The sequence below is a fragment of the Hippoglossus hippoglossus genome, chromosome 18 (assembly GCF_009819705.1).
Source record: "Hippoglossus hippoglossus isolate fHipHip1 chromosome 18, fHipHip1.pri, whole genome shotgun sequence".
NCBI lineage: Eukaryota > Metazoa > Chordata > Actinopteri > Pleuronectiformes > Pleuronectidae > Hippoglossus > Hippoglossus hippoglossus.
The window spans coordinates 13,542,770-13,560,541 of record NC_047168.1 but is presented as its reverse complement, the minus strand read 5'-3'; the positions used below and the strand labels follow the sequence as shown (position 1 = coordinate 13,560,541).

Below are 17,772 nucleotides of genomic sequence, written 5' to 3'. Positions count from 1 at the left end.
AAACCTGACCCTGAGCGCACGTCAAATCTTTTTTGTTTGGTTGATGCTATAAAAGCTGAGTGAAAAAGATCTGAACACAGTTTGTTGACTTGACAAAGATGATAAATGTCACAGTTTAACACCCCCCCCCCCCCCCCCCCCCCAACTCAACTCTATCCGTATCAATCAAAGGCTTAATAGAACTTGATTATGGATTCTGACGGGATCAATAGTGGACAAGAAGCTTCGGTGACGACTGAAACTTCAATGAAACCTTTCAACTGATCAATACTCGTGTGTGTGTGTGTGTGTGTGTGTCCTGACTGTTCATATGACAATGTATTTCAAAATAAAACCCCTTTCTGGGTGTTTTCAGTTTTTAAAAATCTTCTGCCTCGTTTCCCAGACGACACTCAAACACCCCGCAGAGTCCGCCCGCGGTTGTCACGGCAATTGATGAGGTGTGATTGATTACAAGACCCCTCCGGCGCAGGGCATGTGCGGCGCCGCGCAGCCCCTGATTATCAGGTCGTAGCTCGCAGGCCGGTTGCCACAGTAACCAGGAGACCCGGGCCCATCCCCTCCGCTCCCTCTGCTCCCTGCTCTGTGTTTCCTCTGCGGTTTGTGATAAAGTGACGAGCAGCTGCAGTTTCCTGCTCTTTGGTTCGTTGGACGACGGCTGAGTTCAGTCGACCAGGAGAGTTACTGGAGTATTCCACTAGAGGGCACACCTCAGGGATCAGACCTTGTAGGACGTCCGAATTTAGATTCTGCTAAATAGACGGACATCCATCAACGTCTCCATCTGTGTTTCTTTATGCATCTTCTCTGTCAGCCTGCGGCCACACTAATATGTTTCAGTTTTAAAACTCATCACAGTTGCTATGGTAACGCCTGGCGTCCGCACTACTCCAGAGTTTTCCAGCCTCGTTTTCTTTTTGAAAACTCCGGGGGTTGTGTTTAAGTCGTCCAATTCTTTCACTCTACAGTTTCAAAATGTGTCTCTTTCACTTGTTTGTGACATAAAACTAATTTTATGTTTGTATAAAAAGACGGTGTCTGTCGTCGCTAACCACTTAGCTGCACCCCCCTCGCCGCTGCCAGTCAGCGACAGAAGCCCGGCGGCGTCTGACTCTGCAGCACTGAATGTGACATTATCATTACAGGCTGCTGAGCGAGAAATCAGGTCGCCATGGTTACACCGTGACATTTTTGGGGAACAGTGATTCAGCAGCGGGTCGAGGCTTTTTCTGCCGCCGCCGCCGCCGCTGCCAAGACAGCTGGCGGGGGTGAGGTCACGGTGAATGTGTGTGTGTGTGTGTGTGTGTGTGTGTGTGTGTGTGTGTGTGTGTGTGTGTGTGGTGGAGGTCATGGAGGAGGTTTGGAAAAATGACAGGTGAGGAGGGAGGAGGAGAAAACAATGGAGGGATGAAGAAGGATGGGAATGAAGACACAAGGGAGATCTCATAAAGGGCAAAACATTTGGCCGGGAGCTGCTCGTCACATCAGAGTGTGTGTCTGTGTGTCTGTGTGTGTGTGTGTGTCTGTGTGTGTGTGTGTTTGATCAGACATGCATAATTTCTCTACTTCACTGCTGACAGTCGTATATTAACCAGAGTAAAATTCAACAGCCTCTGCTCATGCCGACCGTTTGAAGTCGCCGCACCGAGCGACTTCAAGAAGAAGAAGAAGAAGATAAAAAAAGTAATGATGAAATTCTGGTGAAATTTCCCTTTAAAATAGATTTTCCCCAAATAGATAGAAAGGCAAACTCGTTTCTATTCGTCCCCTCGACTTTCCTCCAGAAAACGTCCCGCGTTCCTTTTCCAATCATCTCTCTTCTTCTTTCCTCTCCTCCTTTCCACCCACTCATCCACTCATCCACTCATCCATCCATCCTCCTGCTCACAATAAACATCACCGCGTGTTCGTCTTCATCAGGTTAAAGTGTACTTGTTAAGGAAGAGCTGAACGAGAAGCCAGGATAACACAGGCAACTCAAAGAGAAGCAAAGACAGTCTTTAGAAACCAGTATTATTATTATTATTATTATCATCATTATTATTATTATTCAAAGTCTCTTATTATTACTATTATTACTAGTATAACTGTTATTAGGATAAAATAAAGTTCCTTGGCCCTTGTTGATGCAGAGAGAGGGTGCAGGCTATCGACAGCAGAGCAATGGTTCCATGCCGTTTCCATTTCATCCCAGTGATTCGGTCAAGGTTTAAATCCATGAAGAGTTAAAGGGGAAGTTATTCCATTTCCATTCGTCCTGATATATGTGAATATATATATATATTTTTTTTGCAAAGTATAAAGTGGGACTTGTTCTGTCTCATTTGGCTGAAGTTTAACGGTTGTTCCGTCTAATTCCAGAGATTTGAAAACGATTTGATTCCATTTTTGTTCCGTGACGTTAAAGGGAAAGACGGCAGCTGGGAAACAGAAGGGATTCTTCTGTTTCCCTCCTGGAAAGTTGCTTTGGCTCCTGGTTAATTCCATAATAATCATCATGCGCATTCCAATCTCCCAGAGGAAAAAAATGTTGTACTTTCCTTTGAAATCTCGTCGTCCGTGGTTCTCTTGTGGCATGCGTGGAACACGGCAGACGTTTATAAAGACAGTTTCATCGTAGTGTGTCATGAAAAGATGGACGTTGACCTGGTGGTGATGTTCGAGCAGCTCGGTCAGACGTCAGCTGCGATACGACAACAAAACAAACCCTGAGCAGCTTTAAAACCATTTTACACAATGAAACAGACGGTGACAAAATTAATTCAAGGTCAATTCAAATCTTCATGATTGTGAAGCCCAGATTTCGCCTTTTTCCAAAATCTCTCATTCCAGAAAAACTAGAAAACTATCGCACTGATGCTTGTTTGCTCAGTTTGTTCACTCAGTAGCTCTGTAGGTAACATAGACTGTAAATAAAGATGGACGACAAGTGAAGCAAAATCCTCTCTATCACGACCTGGTGGCTGACAAGGCCATAAAGCCCGCCTCCTCCATGTTAGCGCATGGGGCATGGACCAAACTAACAAAGTCACGTTAACTAAAATTTTCTTAAAGATGGTTTGAGAAACGAGGTAAAACATCATGATAAACAGCTTAGGCTAACTAGTTAGCTTCATTTTTGGAAAGTGGAGACGTGTCGTCCATCTTTATTTAGAGTGACACCTTTTAGCGCCTGCTTGCTATGTAGCATGTTTGCTAACTCGTACAGGGCTTGTGTCTGTGTGATGGTGACAAACTGTCTTTATAAAGATCTGCCATTTGAGGACCGTCGATGACACCGGCCTTTAGAACCCGCTCCATTCTGGGAAAGACATCGTTCTAGACTGAAGAACTCTCCCCCCCCCACCACCTCTCTCTCTGTTCCCCTTGCTCTGAACGTGTTCGTCCATTTTGCAAACAAACAAACAAAGAAAAACAGTCTGGTCGTCCCTTGCTCCTATAGCTGCGTGGTGACCGAGTCCTCTATGACCTCACAGCTGTCCTCTATGACATCGTCGCATGGTCCCACCCACCCGCCCATCATCATCAACCCTCCTCTTCGCCCTCTGTCGTCCACACCGCCCTCGCCCGCTCCTCCCATGCTTACGCCCTGGAAAACGTCCTCGCTGGAGTCCAGGAGGCGAGAGCTGGACTCGGACATGTTGGAAGCACAGTGCAGGGATTGGCAGGGGCACGGGGGTGGGAGGGGCAGGGCCAGGAGCGAGTCCCTCCCGTTCGTTCTCCGCGGCGAGAACGAGGGGTTACTGATGTCGACTGAGCGGCCCACCTCGTGCAGGTGGGTCTCGCTTCTGGTCACGTCACTGAGTCCGAAGTCGGAGTGGCTGTGGCTCCCAAGGGGGCGGAGCAGCCCGTCTGAGATGGTATAGGAGGGCGGAGATTGGAGGGGAAGAGGCAAGGGAGGCGCTTTGCGTTTGGAGCGAGAGAACAGGTAGGAGAGGCGTCTGAAGGAGTCCGTCTTTGCGCTGGGAGCTGAGATGCGCTGCAGACGACTCCTCGTGCGAGAAAGTGACGTTGAGAGCGACGAGGAGAACGATGACGAAGGCAAGGGGAGGACGGTGGTGGAGGACGGAGGGATGACGGTCGTCTTCAGCCCATTGCTCTTTGGTATCCCCTCCTCTTCCTCCTCCTCTTCCCCCCATCCGATGCCCTCCTCCAGCTCCCCGTCCTCACGCTCTGCCCCACCTTCTACCCGGGTCATTCCGGAGATGGAGCGCACCAGAGCCGAAACGCAGAGCGTGGCTGCCGGCCTCACCTCATCCTCTAGCGGGGTCATGAAAGTCACGCCCTTTGACCTCTGGCCTCCAAATCCACCACCTCCGCCGCCGTCACCCGATTCGCTGTCATCCTCCGACGCCATGGCGCCATCGTCTCTCATGGTCTCGCTGGAGGAAGAGTAGTGTCGCCGGGGAGGACGCCGGTTGCCGAGGAGATCAAGGACCTCATAGCGGAAACTGGAGATGTCCTGTTTCAACTCCTGGAAAGAGAGAGAGACAGAAACAATGTGAGTATTGAGTTTTTGAAATGAAAATGTATCTTTTCTACTCAGACTGGCTCGTTGAATATTTCTTCTTTAAAATAAAACCTTTTTTCTCTTTATCACTTTTGCCATATGGGATCCAAACACAGCTTCACTCCTCAGAGACTAACACAAGTGATTTACTTTAACACACACACACACACACACACACACACACACACACACACACACACACACACACACACACACACACACACACACACACAGTGAAAGTGATTCAGTCTGATCTGCACCTGATGTTGATTTTACGCCGATAAAGCCCATAGGAACTTTCCATTTCAGAGCCCGGCCTCGGCTCCAGATGCATCATGGGAGCAGCCGTTAGATAACATCAGAATAACTTATGACGCAGAAGATTTGGATAAATCAAAGAAACTCTCCTGAATGTTTCTATAAACTCAGGCATCAATAAAACCTGTTTCACACTTACAGAAAAATCTATAAATAAGTTTATAACTGGCCTTTATTTCCCATGAGCTGTGTCCGGCTGCAGTTAAAGACCGATTGCGTCACTGCGGCGCGATTAGACTGTTTCATTTTGAAGTTTTTTTTCAAATCCCTGAGAAACATTTCCCAGGATTCATTGGGCTTTGGTGATGAATTGTTTTTCTAAGAGAGAATGGCGTGAGCAATCGGAGAGTCCAAAGCGTGCGATGCTTAAACCTTTAAATCCGAGTCTAAGGCTTCGACTCAACCTGACAGGTAACGCTACACGTTACAAAACCAAGGGCCTTGACACTGCCTCGTCATGTCCAGCTCTGTTGCTAGGCAACAGCAGTACAGGGCGGGACAAGCTGGTGACGCAGATCGCTGGCAGGACTAGACCGTCCCATTTCAAAGTGTCCTTCCATTCCTCGAGCAGCGAAGGTACCAACAGGTGAATCCTCCTCGGGCCAACCTATCCCAGAATTCATTGTTCAACAGCAAACACCTGGGATTCGAACCTGTGACCCTCTGCTCACGGCCTCTGTGCTCATGGTGACACATCAAAAATCACATTATTTACTGCATCACAAAACACAAACAAACGAAGCGTCCGGCTGCAGACGATGAGATTCACGGTCAAACAACACACAGGTTTATTGTTGACGAACTGTTCATAAACAACATGCTTCACCTTGAAGTTCTCCTCCGTCAGCCCCTCGTCCGTCTTGGCGCTGCGTATCATGGCCGCCACGTACCTCTTCACCAGGCTCCGGATCACTTCCTGTGAGGGACAGTCACCATGGTTACTGAACACGCTCACTCAATGATATTTCATTATTTCATTCATATTTCACCTTTCTTCTGTTTTTTTGTTTTTAAGATTGAGTTTGAATTAAACATTTTAGAAATATAAAACGTTGATTTAATTTATTCATGCATTAATTTGATTGTATAATATAAATAAAATAGTCAACTTTTCCTTTTAAAACAGTTACAAGCTGCTTTATGGGATAAAAATGAAGAGCTGAAGGTAAACAATAGGAAACAATTTTTTAGATATGGATATAAACAAAATGCCTTCTGTATTTCTTTCCTCTCTCTCTTCCAGAGCGTGGTCTTTCAGTTTGAGAGCAGCACTTATCGATTTCTCTCTCAGATTTTTCTCTGCTCTCACTCAAAACACTGCGCTCGCACTCAGATCTGAACCTGCGATCAATAAGTCCTGATCTCAAATTGAAAGACAACACTCTGGAAAGAATCCTCAACGTTTTCCAAACTATTCTTTCACTCAAGGAAAACGTAAACTTAAAGGAAATTATGAGTCACATGTTGCAGTAAATATAAGAATAGGATATATTTCATGTTTTCAGGACATAAAACACACGTGAGAAACAACCCACACTAAGTTTTTCACTGTGATGAATAAAATGAAGGAACTGATGAATTTAAATGTTATTGTCTCATTATTAATTCAGCCAATGACGCGAGTGACCCGGATTGATCTGAAGAGCGAAGACAAATCCACCAGCAGTTGGTGTTCAGTGGGTGGTAACACACACACACACACACGCGCACGTGCACGCGCACACACACACACACACACACACACACACACACACACACACACACACACACACTGCATCCTCCCACAGTCAACACCTGTGACTGCCAAACAGGACGGTCTGGCGTGCTGTCACTCTCGCCGCTGCCAGCACAGCGCTCCGTTAAAGTGACGGACAGATCCCGACAACCGTCCTTAAAAAAATAAAGAAACTAAACATGGACGTGAATCAGAGCTAAACAGCCGACGGCGCCAAATAAAAAGTACTTGGCGTTGGCGCCGTTTGTCGTCGCTGCCAGAGCTGAGGTGTCACAAGACGAGAGCTCGGGCTTCGGATGATGTGATGAACAAATTCTCTCAAAAGCCTCCAGAGAGTGGACGTTAAAGATGAGGGACGAGGCTGCCAGAAAGATAAAGTACTGATTGTTTTACTGTCGACATGGACGACATCTTAGCATCTAAGCCAAAACAGCTGGATCTCCCCCTGGTGGCGGGCTGCAGCACAGGTCATAAACTCTGCCTCCTCCTCCATGTTTGCAGACGGGACATGGACCAAACTAATTAAATTCAAAGTACACGTTAAATAATATTTTCTTGAAACGTTTCTGATACGTTTGGTTGTAATGTTTGATGATATAAAAACGAGCTGAGGCGTCATGCTGACACCAGCGCCCCCTACAGGTGAGACAAACCTGATACTTAAAAAAAAAACACAGGGGCTATAAATGTTTCGTGATGAAGGAAATTGACTTGACGTGTTTATTTTGCCACAAGGACACAAACAACTGGTGTGTACAAGAAAACTCCACAGGGCATCTTTAATGTGAGGAACAACTGGACACACACACACAGACACACACACAGACACACACACTGAGGCCCACAGGGAGCTGGTGTTAGTTTGGACACTGACACAGCAAGATGCTTGAGGGAGATGCAATCTGTTCTGAGCGTGTCTGTGTGTGTGTGTGTGTGTGTGTGTGTGTGTGTGTGTGTGTGTGTGTGTGTGTGTGTGTGTGTGTGTGTGTGTGTCTGAAACTCCAGGTAAACCGTGTTTCTCTCTGACGGCTTTTCAATCTTCACTTTATTGAATCCACGTCCTCAGAACCTCTGAACCGTTCATCACCACACGTCCGTCCCAACACCTGAGTGCACGTTTTACCACAATCCCACAAACACACACACACACAAACACACACATACAGACCTGGTAATGCTGGTTCTGTATCAGACTGTCAGCGTGACGTTCCTGCAAAGATAACAACAAGATCATGTTAATATGAGACGTTTCAGCACTTTTCACCAGAATGAGGCGAACATACGGACAACCAGCAAACATAACCCCTCCGGCCACTAGGTGTCGCCGGAGCAGAGACATGAAAAGAGAGCTGGCATTAAACTGACTGTACTCTCCATAAAGAAGAGGTGCTGAGTAATGAACTCGAGTTGATCTCTGTCTCCTCTCAGTGGAAATATATCGTTGTGGAGAGCGGCGTTCTGCTCTTCATCTACATTTCAGGCCGATCGCTGACGCTCTCATCCGGAGTCACAATCATCGGAGCGACAGAAACGAGCAGAACGCCGCTCTTCACCTCTTCACACGATGGAGCCAATACAATCGAGTGCGCTCAGAGCGTTTAAATTAGTTTATTCATCCTGTGACCGAAGCTGCAGCGACGGACACGAAGAGCAAATGTGATTCATACAAAGAAAGACGAGGTGAAGAAAATAGATTAACTAAGAAATAAAAAAGGATTTGATTTGATTTGGGGATTTTTTTAGCAAAAAGCCAATTCAAATAATGTATATGAACGGTAAGAGAGGTGTGTCAACTGAGAAAAGTTTCTGATTCGTCCTCTATACCTGCCTGCTGTCAAATACACACACACACACACACACACACACACACACACACACACAAACCTGCATTTCTCCTCCCCACAACTTCCACTAACAATCTATCTCCTCCCTTCAGCCTCTTCTGAGCGATCATCGCCTTCCACATCTCACACACACACACACACACACACACACACTGCAGTGCGGCTCTGTGGACCTATGTGGGCTGGTTGGTTTATATAACTCATCTGACTTCAGCTGAGGTAAACATGCCAGCTGCACTCCGTGTGTGTGCGTGTGCGTGTGTGTGTGTGTGTGTGTGTGTGTGTGTGTGTGTGTGTGTGTGTGGCTCCAGATGACTGCACTGTGTTGATTCACTGATGTTCTCTCTGTTCTTACACAAACAGCTGATCTCAGGCTGTTGTTATTATATTTCTGTAAAGTCACATTATTCCATCAGTGTGACCGGAGTCGTTTGTCTGAACTGAATTAATCTGCGCAGATGTTTTATTTTCAAACCGAGCTCCTCCTGCCTCTTGCATTAATTATCCGTCTCTGCACCAAAAACACAACAATACTTTATAATATGATGAGATTTATGTTTTTCCTCTGAAGCCTTTAATTGATAAAACAGCACAAGCTTAATGTAGCAGCGGTTCTGGAGCTTTTCAACACATCAAAACATTTTCAGCAGATTTAGTCAAACAGTTCAACTTCTGTCTCCGGAATCATATGAATCTGAGTCTGTTATTATGACTTCGAATGTCTGAGGCCGTTGCTCGGGACATTTTCTGGAACATTTCCTGCAGCCGTCAAAATGTCCGAGTGAATCTTGAGAAAACAGCAGGAAAATGTCTGGAAGCTTCACAGCGAGCGAATGAAATTACGACTTTATTCTGATGATTTTTTTTTTATGATATTCTTGTAAAATTCGCTGAAATTGCACAATGTTACTATACAACTATATATTTATGTAAAGTAAGATGCCACGGACACATTTGGTTTGTAAAACAAAATTTACTCATCTTTGATCTGTCAACATGTGAACGTGAAAAGGTGAGAATCTGAAAAACAAACAAACAGGAGACTTTATCTCTGAGCGGCGACTAAAATATCTTCTCATAAATCTTCTTAAATTATTATCTAACGATCTAATTATTTTTTGCAGTTCTGAGCTAAACTATAAAAAACAGACCCTGGTGTAGAAAAACCTTGGGAACTGTCGATTGGAAAAGTTCTGACTTTTGCGACCCCTAGTGGCCGTTAGATAGACTGAGAGTAACAAACAGACTGCAGAGAATCATTTAAAAATAGTAACTGTCTGAGCTTCACATGTCGAAAACACCAACACACAACAGGAGCAGGTGTAAAAAACGCAGGTAGCGGAAGCGTCGCTCTCACCGTGAACTCTCGGAGGTTTTCACATTTGTGCGACTCCTCCCCCGGCGGCTGGCCTCGGCCGCACAGCTTGACGTGGAGCCACCCCAGCAGGTACCAGATGGACTTGGGGCTCGGGATGATGTTGAACGGCGGCGGCAGCGTTCCGCCCTCGTCGAAGTAGCTCATCCACAGCTTGGTGCGAGCAAACTTCCACTCGATGTCAGCGTGGTCCTGGGGGAGGGCGGGGGGGGGGGAGGCGGTTTCGTGGTCAGGTCACGATATGACAACTCGCAAACAGTCCAACAAACATGGGGCTGTGGGAGATTTCTTTAGATTTCAGTGCGATGTGCGGTGGCGACTCACGGCGATGAGCTGGTAGGAGTTGTTCATCATGGCGATCAGCATGTTGAGCAGAACCACCAGCGAGATCACGTTGTACGTCCCGAACATGGTCGCCCCGACGAACTCGGTGAACTCGTGCCGGGCTTTCACGTTGGTGACATACAAGTTCAAGAGGCCGAATATCGACCAGAAGAGCGACTGCAGCGTCTCGAACAACCTGAGGAGACAGAGCGCGGGAAGAAGACAACTTTATTCGTAAACTCACAGAGAGCGAAAGACACATCTCGAAATAAAGAGATAAACTATGAATCAGAAGAAATAATGAGTGAGTTTTATGATTTAATGTGATGTAAGATAATAAAAGATACACCTTAAGAAATGTGGGAAGAACACCTGAGCTTGAAGAAATGAATAATTGAGAAGTTCACAGGGATTTTCAGTTAATGTCACATAAATCAAATTATTAGGATCAATGACAAGTGCAACAAATGGATCTTGATGAAAAACTCTTGTGCAAAAACCATCAGAAAAACACGTTATTGAAGCAAAATAGAAATCTGAAAACTGACGAGTGGCTGTAAAGACGTATGTTCACTGAGAGTCAGACTGACGTGACTTTATCTGGATGAGACACAGGAAATGAGCTTAAAAAGCAGGTGAACGTTCGATCGCGCTCGTCCCGTCTGAACAGAACAAACTGTCCTCTGCTGATTTTGTTCTTCTCCTCTCAGAACTTCAGTTACAATAACAGCATGAAACGATTCCCTGAAAGAATCCTCAGAGTGGAAGATAAGAGCTTCGGCAGAACTCCGTCCGGTGAATCAGCTGCACACGGGAAAACGGTTTCAGTCCAGCGAGCGTCAGGTGGAACGGATGAAATATCCACGCTCAGATTCTTCTGGGTAAAAATAGACGTGGAGTTTAAAACCCCCTCAGGAGGCGTCAGACCCGAGATGGAGCTGCTGCACAGATATTTCTAAAAATACTTTTATTTTTTTTACTCAAACAACTCAAGTGTCACGGATTTAAAAAAAATGAACATCAGCCGTATACGAAGAAGACTTGAAACTAGAGATTGAGACATAAACTCCTCAGGAAAATGTTTCCTGACGTTATGAAGTGAGAAGTAGAGTCATTTTGTGGAGTCGCCCCCTGCTGGTCATTACAGAAGATACAGGTTTCAGTCACTTCCTCATTGGCTTCATTTTCTAGCCCCGGGTTAGTGGGGATTAGTGTGGACATAGATTTGTACAGACGTAGCCTGTCCACCGTCCGTCCGTCCTGCGTTCGTCTGTCTGTCGTGGTTACGGCGGCGGTTACTGAATCTTTGATGAAGCAACAATCGGCGGCGAAGGAGAAAAGACGTTTTTGTCTGCAGGGTTTTATATTTGTGCCGCATGAAATATTCAACGCTCCTGGAATTATTCTCATCGCAGTGTGTGTGTGTGTGTGTGTGTGTGTGTACGTCTTAATTTACTGCATGTGACTGATGCTGCGGCACCTCCGTTAATGCGCATGTGTGTGTGTGTGAGGAGCTGAAGTGTGTTTCTATGAGTGTGTTAGCGTGTGCAAGGGGATGAATGAGGAACCGAGGAATGGAAGGGGGGGGGGGGGGGGGGGGGGGGGGGGGGTGATGAATGAAGCAGCCGAGTTATGAAACAAGAACAAGCAGAGGACGAGAAAAAAGGAAGTTGGACAAAGAAAACTAGACAATCTCTCTCTCTCTCTCTCTCTCTTTAACCTTTGACCTTTAATTATCTCTTCCATTCGTTAATTAATTATTCTCATCTTCATCCAGTCGTCTCTTCTTCTCCTTCTTCTCCTCCTCTTATCTCCTCTCGACACTCGTGTCTGATCTTTTATCTCCTCATATGCCCTCTTTCCTTTTTAGCCGTCCCACCTCCTCTATCGTTTCCACTGCTCTTTTCTCCTCTCATCTCATCTCCTTCTCTCCTCCTCTTCTTTTATTTCCTCATCTCCTACCCTCAGAGAGAGCGAGAGAGAGAGAGAGAGAGAGAGAGAGAGAGAGAGAGAGAGAGAGAGAGAAATAGAGATAGAGAGAGAGAGAGAGAGAGAGAGAGAGAGAGAGAGATGTGCGTGAAAGAAACTAGTCTGCAGAGTGTGAGAGGAGGTGAAGGATTATTTACAGCGTTTGTGTGAAGGCAACGAAAAGGCAGCGCGAGGAGGACACACACTCACACACTCACACACACACACACACACACACACACACACACACACACACACATACACACACACACACACACACACACACACACCAGGCAGCGTGGTGTTAAACGATCTAACACATTAACGGTGATAAGTGTGTGAAGTACAGATGAGCGAGAAGAGGAGGGAGGAGACACCTGAGCAGGAAACAGGAAATGATCCTGTGAAATCATAGCTCATAAATGTTGATAAGTGTGAATAAGAGTGACACACACACACACACACACACACACACACAGAGGAAATAATCCATGCATTGTAAATTCATGAATGTTGATGCACGGCTGCGTCGCCCACAGGCCTGCGATCGCTCTGTTTGCATAATGCACCATGTCAGCCGTCACTGCGGCGACCTGCTGGCTCGTTTTGTTTCAGCATGAGGCTGATTTACTTCCCGTAGACGCTGATCCACCGGCAACGTGTCGCAGCTCATGTGGAGACGAGAAAAAAAACATCTTTAACTCCTTGTTGTGTTTTTGTATCCGAGGACGAGGAGCTGATTTATTGATCTTTAAAAGAGACAAAACCTATGTTTTCTATTTTGTTGACTTGTGTTCTTACAATATCTCAAATGGTTCCAACATTTTTCAAACCAGTGAAGAAGGTATGACGAAGGAATAACAAACCGTTAGCCCGTTAGCCCGTTAGCCAGGTGACCGTTTTCACGAGTATTCATCGCCGTTTAATGCGTAGAGAGAATAAAACTTGAATTCATGACCTCATCCGTGAACATGATTCGTGCCTGTGTCACATCACGACATGATATATTCTCTACATTACGCAATTTAATCAATATATCAAGGAAAAAGCACAGAAGGTCGTCGGTGTTCGTCAATGTTCTGTCCCAAATAAAAAACACAGTAAGTTGACTTTGAACCAGACAAGTCACAGCATCACATATTCTGTTTTGTCAAAGTTTAAAAACCGCTGCGACAGTTTAACCCACAAGAGTTTCTGACGAGAGAAAACAAGTTGAACTCTTCTGTCGACATCTTCGCTGCAGAACCAGATTAAATCAGTTCAGTCTCAGAGCGACTGTGACCGAGGGATGAACTCGACATTCTGCTGGCTTCACTTTCACCAGAGAAAAGACTTCAAGGTTCAGAACGTTCTTCTTCTTCTTCTTCTTTTTGTAAGAGTACACGTCAGAAAAGATTCTGTTAATAACGACGTCGAGGAGGTTGATGTTCTCACTCCTGCTAGTTTGTTTATTTGTTTTTTTGTCAGCAGGATTACGCAAAAATCTACTGAACAGATTTACACGAAACTTGGTGGAAGGATGGGACACGAGTCAATAAAGAACTTATTATATTGGGGGGTGGATCTAGGAATTTCTTTTTTCTCTTTGTTTAACATTAAACATTTATTTTACATTTTCCAACAGAATAATTAATGGATCTTGTTGAAACTAGAATTAAAGCCCTGTGGTCGTTTGCCTCCACCAACCAGTGGAGCTTGAGTCTACATGCATGTTTTCCAGACTCATTAGAGGTCAATGTGACCTTTGACCTTCAAACTCCCATCAGGTCACTGTTAAGTCCAAGTGAACGTCTGTGTCAAATTTGAAGAAATTCCCTCAAGCTGTTCTTGAGATTTCTTGTTCACAACAACAGGACGGAAGGAAATCTGAAAACATAAAACCTCCATAAATATGAGACCCCTTCTTCTTCTCACCGCGGATCAACGAGACAGTTTAAAGATGAAGTGATATTTATTTCCTCGCAGTCTTTTCATTGTTCTCAGCTCTTTGCTGTAATGGAATCGATCACTAATCAACACGACTATTATCTAAAACAAACCACTGCCTCATCAACATTCAGCCCAATGACTCGGCTTGGTTTCCACCCTGGCTCCCTGAGCAGTGTGTGTGTGTGTGTGTGTGTGTGTGTGTGTGTGTGTGTGTGTGTGTGTGTGTGTGTGTGTGTGTGTGTGTGTTTCTGTGTGTGTGTCTTTGCTGACAAATGAGCCATATTTCAGACTCGGCCTCTCAATGAGCTCGACCCTGGTTTTCGTTTTCCAGGTTTAAAAAATCTGCCGACTCCACACGAGGAAAGAAAAATCCCATCAATATTCTCGACGTCGCCTGAACGAGTCGGAGATTCTACTCGACACAAGGAGTCGTTTCCATTTCATTATCTGCTGCAGCGGAGCTAAAGAGCAGAGTCAGTGCAGCAGCTACACACAGACACACACACACACACACACACACACACACACACACACACACACACACACACTATATTTGGACAGGATTCGATGCGTTTAATAAAATATAGAGACAGTATTTAAACTAGAAACAGTCCGATACCATGTTTACTTCTCGATAATGATTCTGATACCTGGAGTTCTGATCAGATAACAGTGCATTAATAAAAACAATTACATATTTTAACAGCTGTATGTTACCAACCCTGTATGAAGTGATGATTGCTGTCATTGTTGTATGTGTATTAAAACCAGATACCATATTTTTGAGTAACACAGCATCCCTTCACCAGTGTGTCCTGTACACACACACACACACACACACACACACACACACACACACACACACACACACACACACACACACACACACACACACACACACACACAGGGCCTTGCAGGTAGCGTGACGGAGGTTACTCACGTTGAGAAGGCGTTGTTCTGCCTCTCACAGCGGATGCCCTTACAGTTGCTGGGTTCCTCTGACGCCTTGGTCTCGTAGTAGAAGTACAGCTGGTTCAGACCGTTAGCGAACGCCAGCAGGACCTGCACAATAGAAATAGAAAAAACTAGAATTACCACCCTGTGGTTTTATGTCTCCACCAACCGGTACAGTTCCCATCTACATACATGTGAAGTCACCGTGACCTCTGACCTCGGAAACCAGTTAATCAGCGAGTCTGAGTGAACGTCTGTGCCCAATTGAATAAAAAGTTATTACCAGACAGTAAATGAAGAGAAACTTGAGGATGTCCAGCAGCATCCTCCCCAGTGAGATCTGCAGCGGCCCCAGGTGGGAGTTTGCGGTGAAGAGGGAGATGAGTCTGAGCGAGCTGAAGATGTTGGCGATGGCGAACAGCGCCTCGGCGATGAGCGTCGGGTGCCACATTTCCCACTCCTCCCTGGGACGGGAGGAGTTATACTGGAGGGAGGAGAGAGGGGGGGGGAAGGGAAGACAAGAGGAGAAAGTAAGAAAGAGAGATTTTTATTACTTATCGTCGTGAAAGATAATAAAAAAGTTGATCGCTTTTGTGTTGTCAACATCTTGACAGACAGTTCACACACGATCTCTCTGCTTGTTTTGCTCCCCAGCAGGAGCCAGATGAGATCTCTGATATCAGCGTTATCGCACGATTAGCAGAGCTGAGCTGAGCACACAGATCTGTCATCTGTTTTCTCTGTCAATCTCTACGACTGTCTGACTTTAACTGTCTCTCCAGCTCTCACTTAATGCGCCCATCGCCCCGCAGCTGTCTGTTCTATGGCATCTCTACTTTCTCTCTCTCTCCCTCCCTCTCTCTCTCTCTCTCTCTCTCTCTCTCTCTCTCTCTCTCTCTCTCTCTCTCTCTCTCTCTCTCCATCCTGTTCCCACCATCTTCCGGCACATCTCGAGGCGTCCTCCTCATTCTAAATTCAGCCATTAGACTTCCACAGGACTTCTTGTCTTGTTAAGTCTGCCTCTACTAGCATCACATGCACACGCACGCACGCACACACACACGCACACACACGCACACACACACACGCACGCACGCACACACACACACACACGCAGTCAGAAACAGGGTTAGATGCACACTCATTAATTTATACACTCTTGCACCTTCTCTCAGATGCAGTCGCTCTGTCAGTCAGACTCTCTCTCTCTCTCTCGCTCTCTCTTTCTCTCACACACACACACACACACACACACACACACACACACACACACACACACACACACACACACACAGCAACAGCACAGAATTTTGGGATAGACGTTCAGCTCTTTACAGTTTTTCTAAATATATAAAGAAAATAAAAGACAAAAAATAAAATAAGACACATGCATGTTTCATAATGTGTGTGTGTCCATGTTCGTTTATATGTGTGTGTATAAAATCGTTAGTGTGTACGTACGTCAATATATGTATGCATGTGTAAATATGTGTGCATAAATATGTATGTGTATGTGACCTGTGTAGGAGGACCACCCGCCACCGTCAGTGACTCACAGCTGCCGCAGATGGCCCAGCCGTCTGGTGTGTGTGTGTGTGTGTGTGTGTGTGTGTGTGTGTGTGTGTGTGTGTGTGTGTGTGTGTGTGTGTGTGTGTTTGTTCTTAATAAACAGATAAATCTGGATGTGGATGTTCTCAGTGTGCAGTTAAGTGTTATTACAGTTGAAAGCTGTTTCTGTCAGAAAGAGAAAATGAGCATGAGCATCAAAGTGGAACTGATGTTTGAAGATCACACAAACCACATAATTAATAAAAAACTAATAACTTTGCATGTTGCTGCTCAGCTCTCAGCTCAGTTTGACCGCCGGACGGATCTTTACCTTGACGTAGGCCACTATCTTCAGGGATATCGTGGCCAGGTACAGGGAGTTCATGGCAAAGTCCATCAGGTTCCACCAGTCGTGGATGTACTCTGTGAATCCACCGTCCCACATCTCCTTGATCTCTGCCCAGATGAACCCTGAAACACACACACACACACACACACACACACACACACACACACACACACACACACACACACACACACACACACACTGCTGGTTATTTACACACACACACAGTCATGCATGTACGAGTACACTAATGTCACCCATCAGTGGTTTGTGTTTGCTGGGTTTCTGCTCCGTGTCAAAACTGTGGTTGAATGTTTTGGCAGCAGCTTCAGGCGGAAGAGAGACGACATATTTGTTCTGTACGACTGATTCTACACAAAGTCAGTTCGGATTTTAGATTCATCAGTACGATTTGGATCAACTCAACATTACAACCAACAAGTAAAAAACCCTTGTTTCTTTCTGTCAGAAGGAGGAAGACAAGATAAGAGACGATGAAGATGAAGGAGAACAGATGGTTTTGTATTTTTCTAAGTGACGATGGTTATAGTTTGGAAATGTCGGGTGTCAGCTCTGTGAGAGAATATGGAGATGTAATCAATGGTTTTCAAACCCACTCCACCCCCTCACACACAACCACCTCCTCCACACACACACACACACACACACACACACACACACACACACACACACACACACACACACACACACTCCTCTGTAAAGGCCTCTCGGTGGTCAGAAACAACAGATACATTAATTTCAAATCTATTTTTGTCTTCACAACATTTAAATGTTACGTTTTCTTGTAGCTCTCGATGCAAAGAAGAGACAATGAGTCATTGATACGAGAAAAGAAAGTGAAGAAAGAAACATATTCTCAGTCTGGACCTGCACCATCTCCCTGAGTGGTTATTTCTACCT

The 17,772-nt window shown here is 45.5% G+C and overlaps 1 protein-coding gene across 2 annotated transcripts in view; it reads right to left on the bottom strand.

Moving 5' to 3' along the window:
* Positions 1 to 1,194: 1,194 nt before the first annotated feature.
* The window catches only part of trpc5a (transient receptor potential cation channel, subfamily C, member 5a), a 66,108-nt gene continuing 49,530 nt past the window's right edge, over positions 1,195 to 17,772 (bottom strand). Inside the window, exons 11-19 of one of the 2 annotated variants that reach the window (XM_034568804.1) lie at positions 16,837 to 16,976; positions 15,241 to 15,441; positions 14,944 to 15,065; positions 10,107 to 10,302; positions 9,765 to 9,974; positions 9,389 to 9,427; positions 7,732 to 7,773; positions 5,655 to 5,744; positions 1,195 to 4,474 (exon numbers count right to left, since the gene is read on the bottom strand). In XM_034568804.1, coding sequence (XP_034424695.1) covers positions 3,437 to 4,474; positions 5,655 to 5,744; positions 7,732 to 7,773; positions 9,389 to 9,427; positions 9,765 to 9,974; positions 10,107 to 10,302; positions 14,944 to 15,065; positions 15,241 to 15,441; positions 16,837 to 16,976 — 2,078 coding nt within the window. In that variant the 3' untranslated portion in view covers positions 1,195 to 3,436. The remainder of the gene's footprint in view (positions 4,475 to 5,654; positions 5,745 to 7,731; positions 7,774 to 9,388; positions 9,428 to 9,764; positions 9,975 to 10,106; positions 10,303 to 14,943; positions 15,066 to 15,240; positions 15,442 to 16,836; positions 16,977 to 17,772) is intronic. The other variant, XM_034568805.1, reaches the window with a different exon arrangement.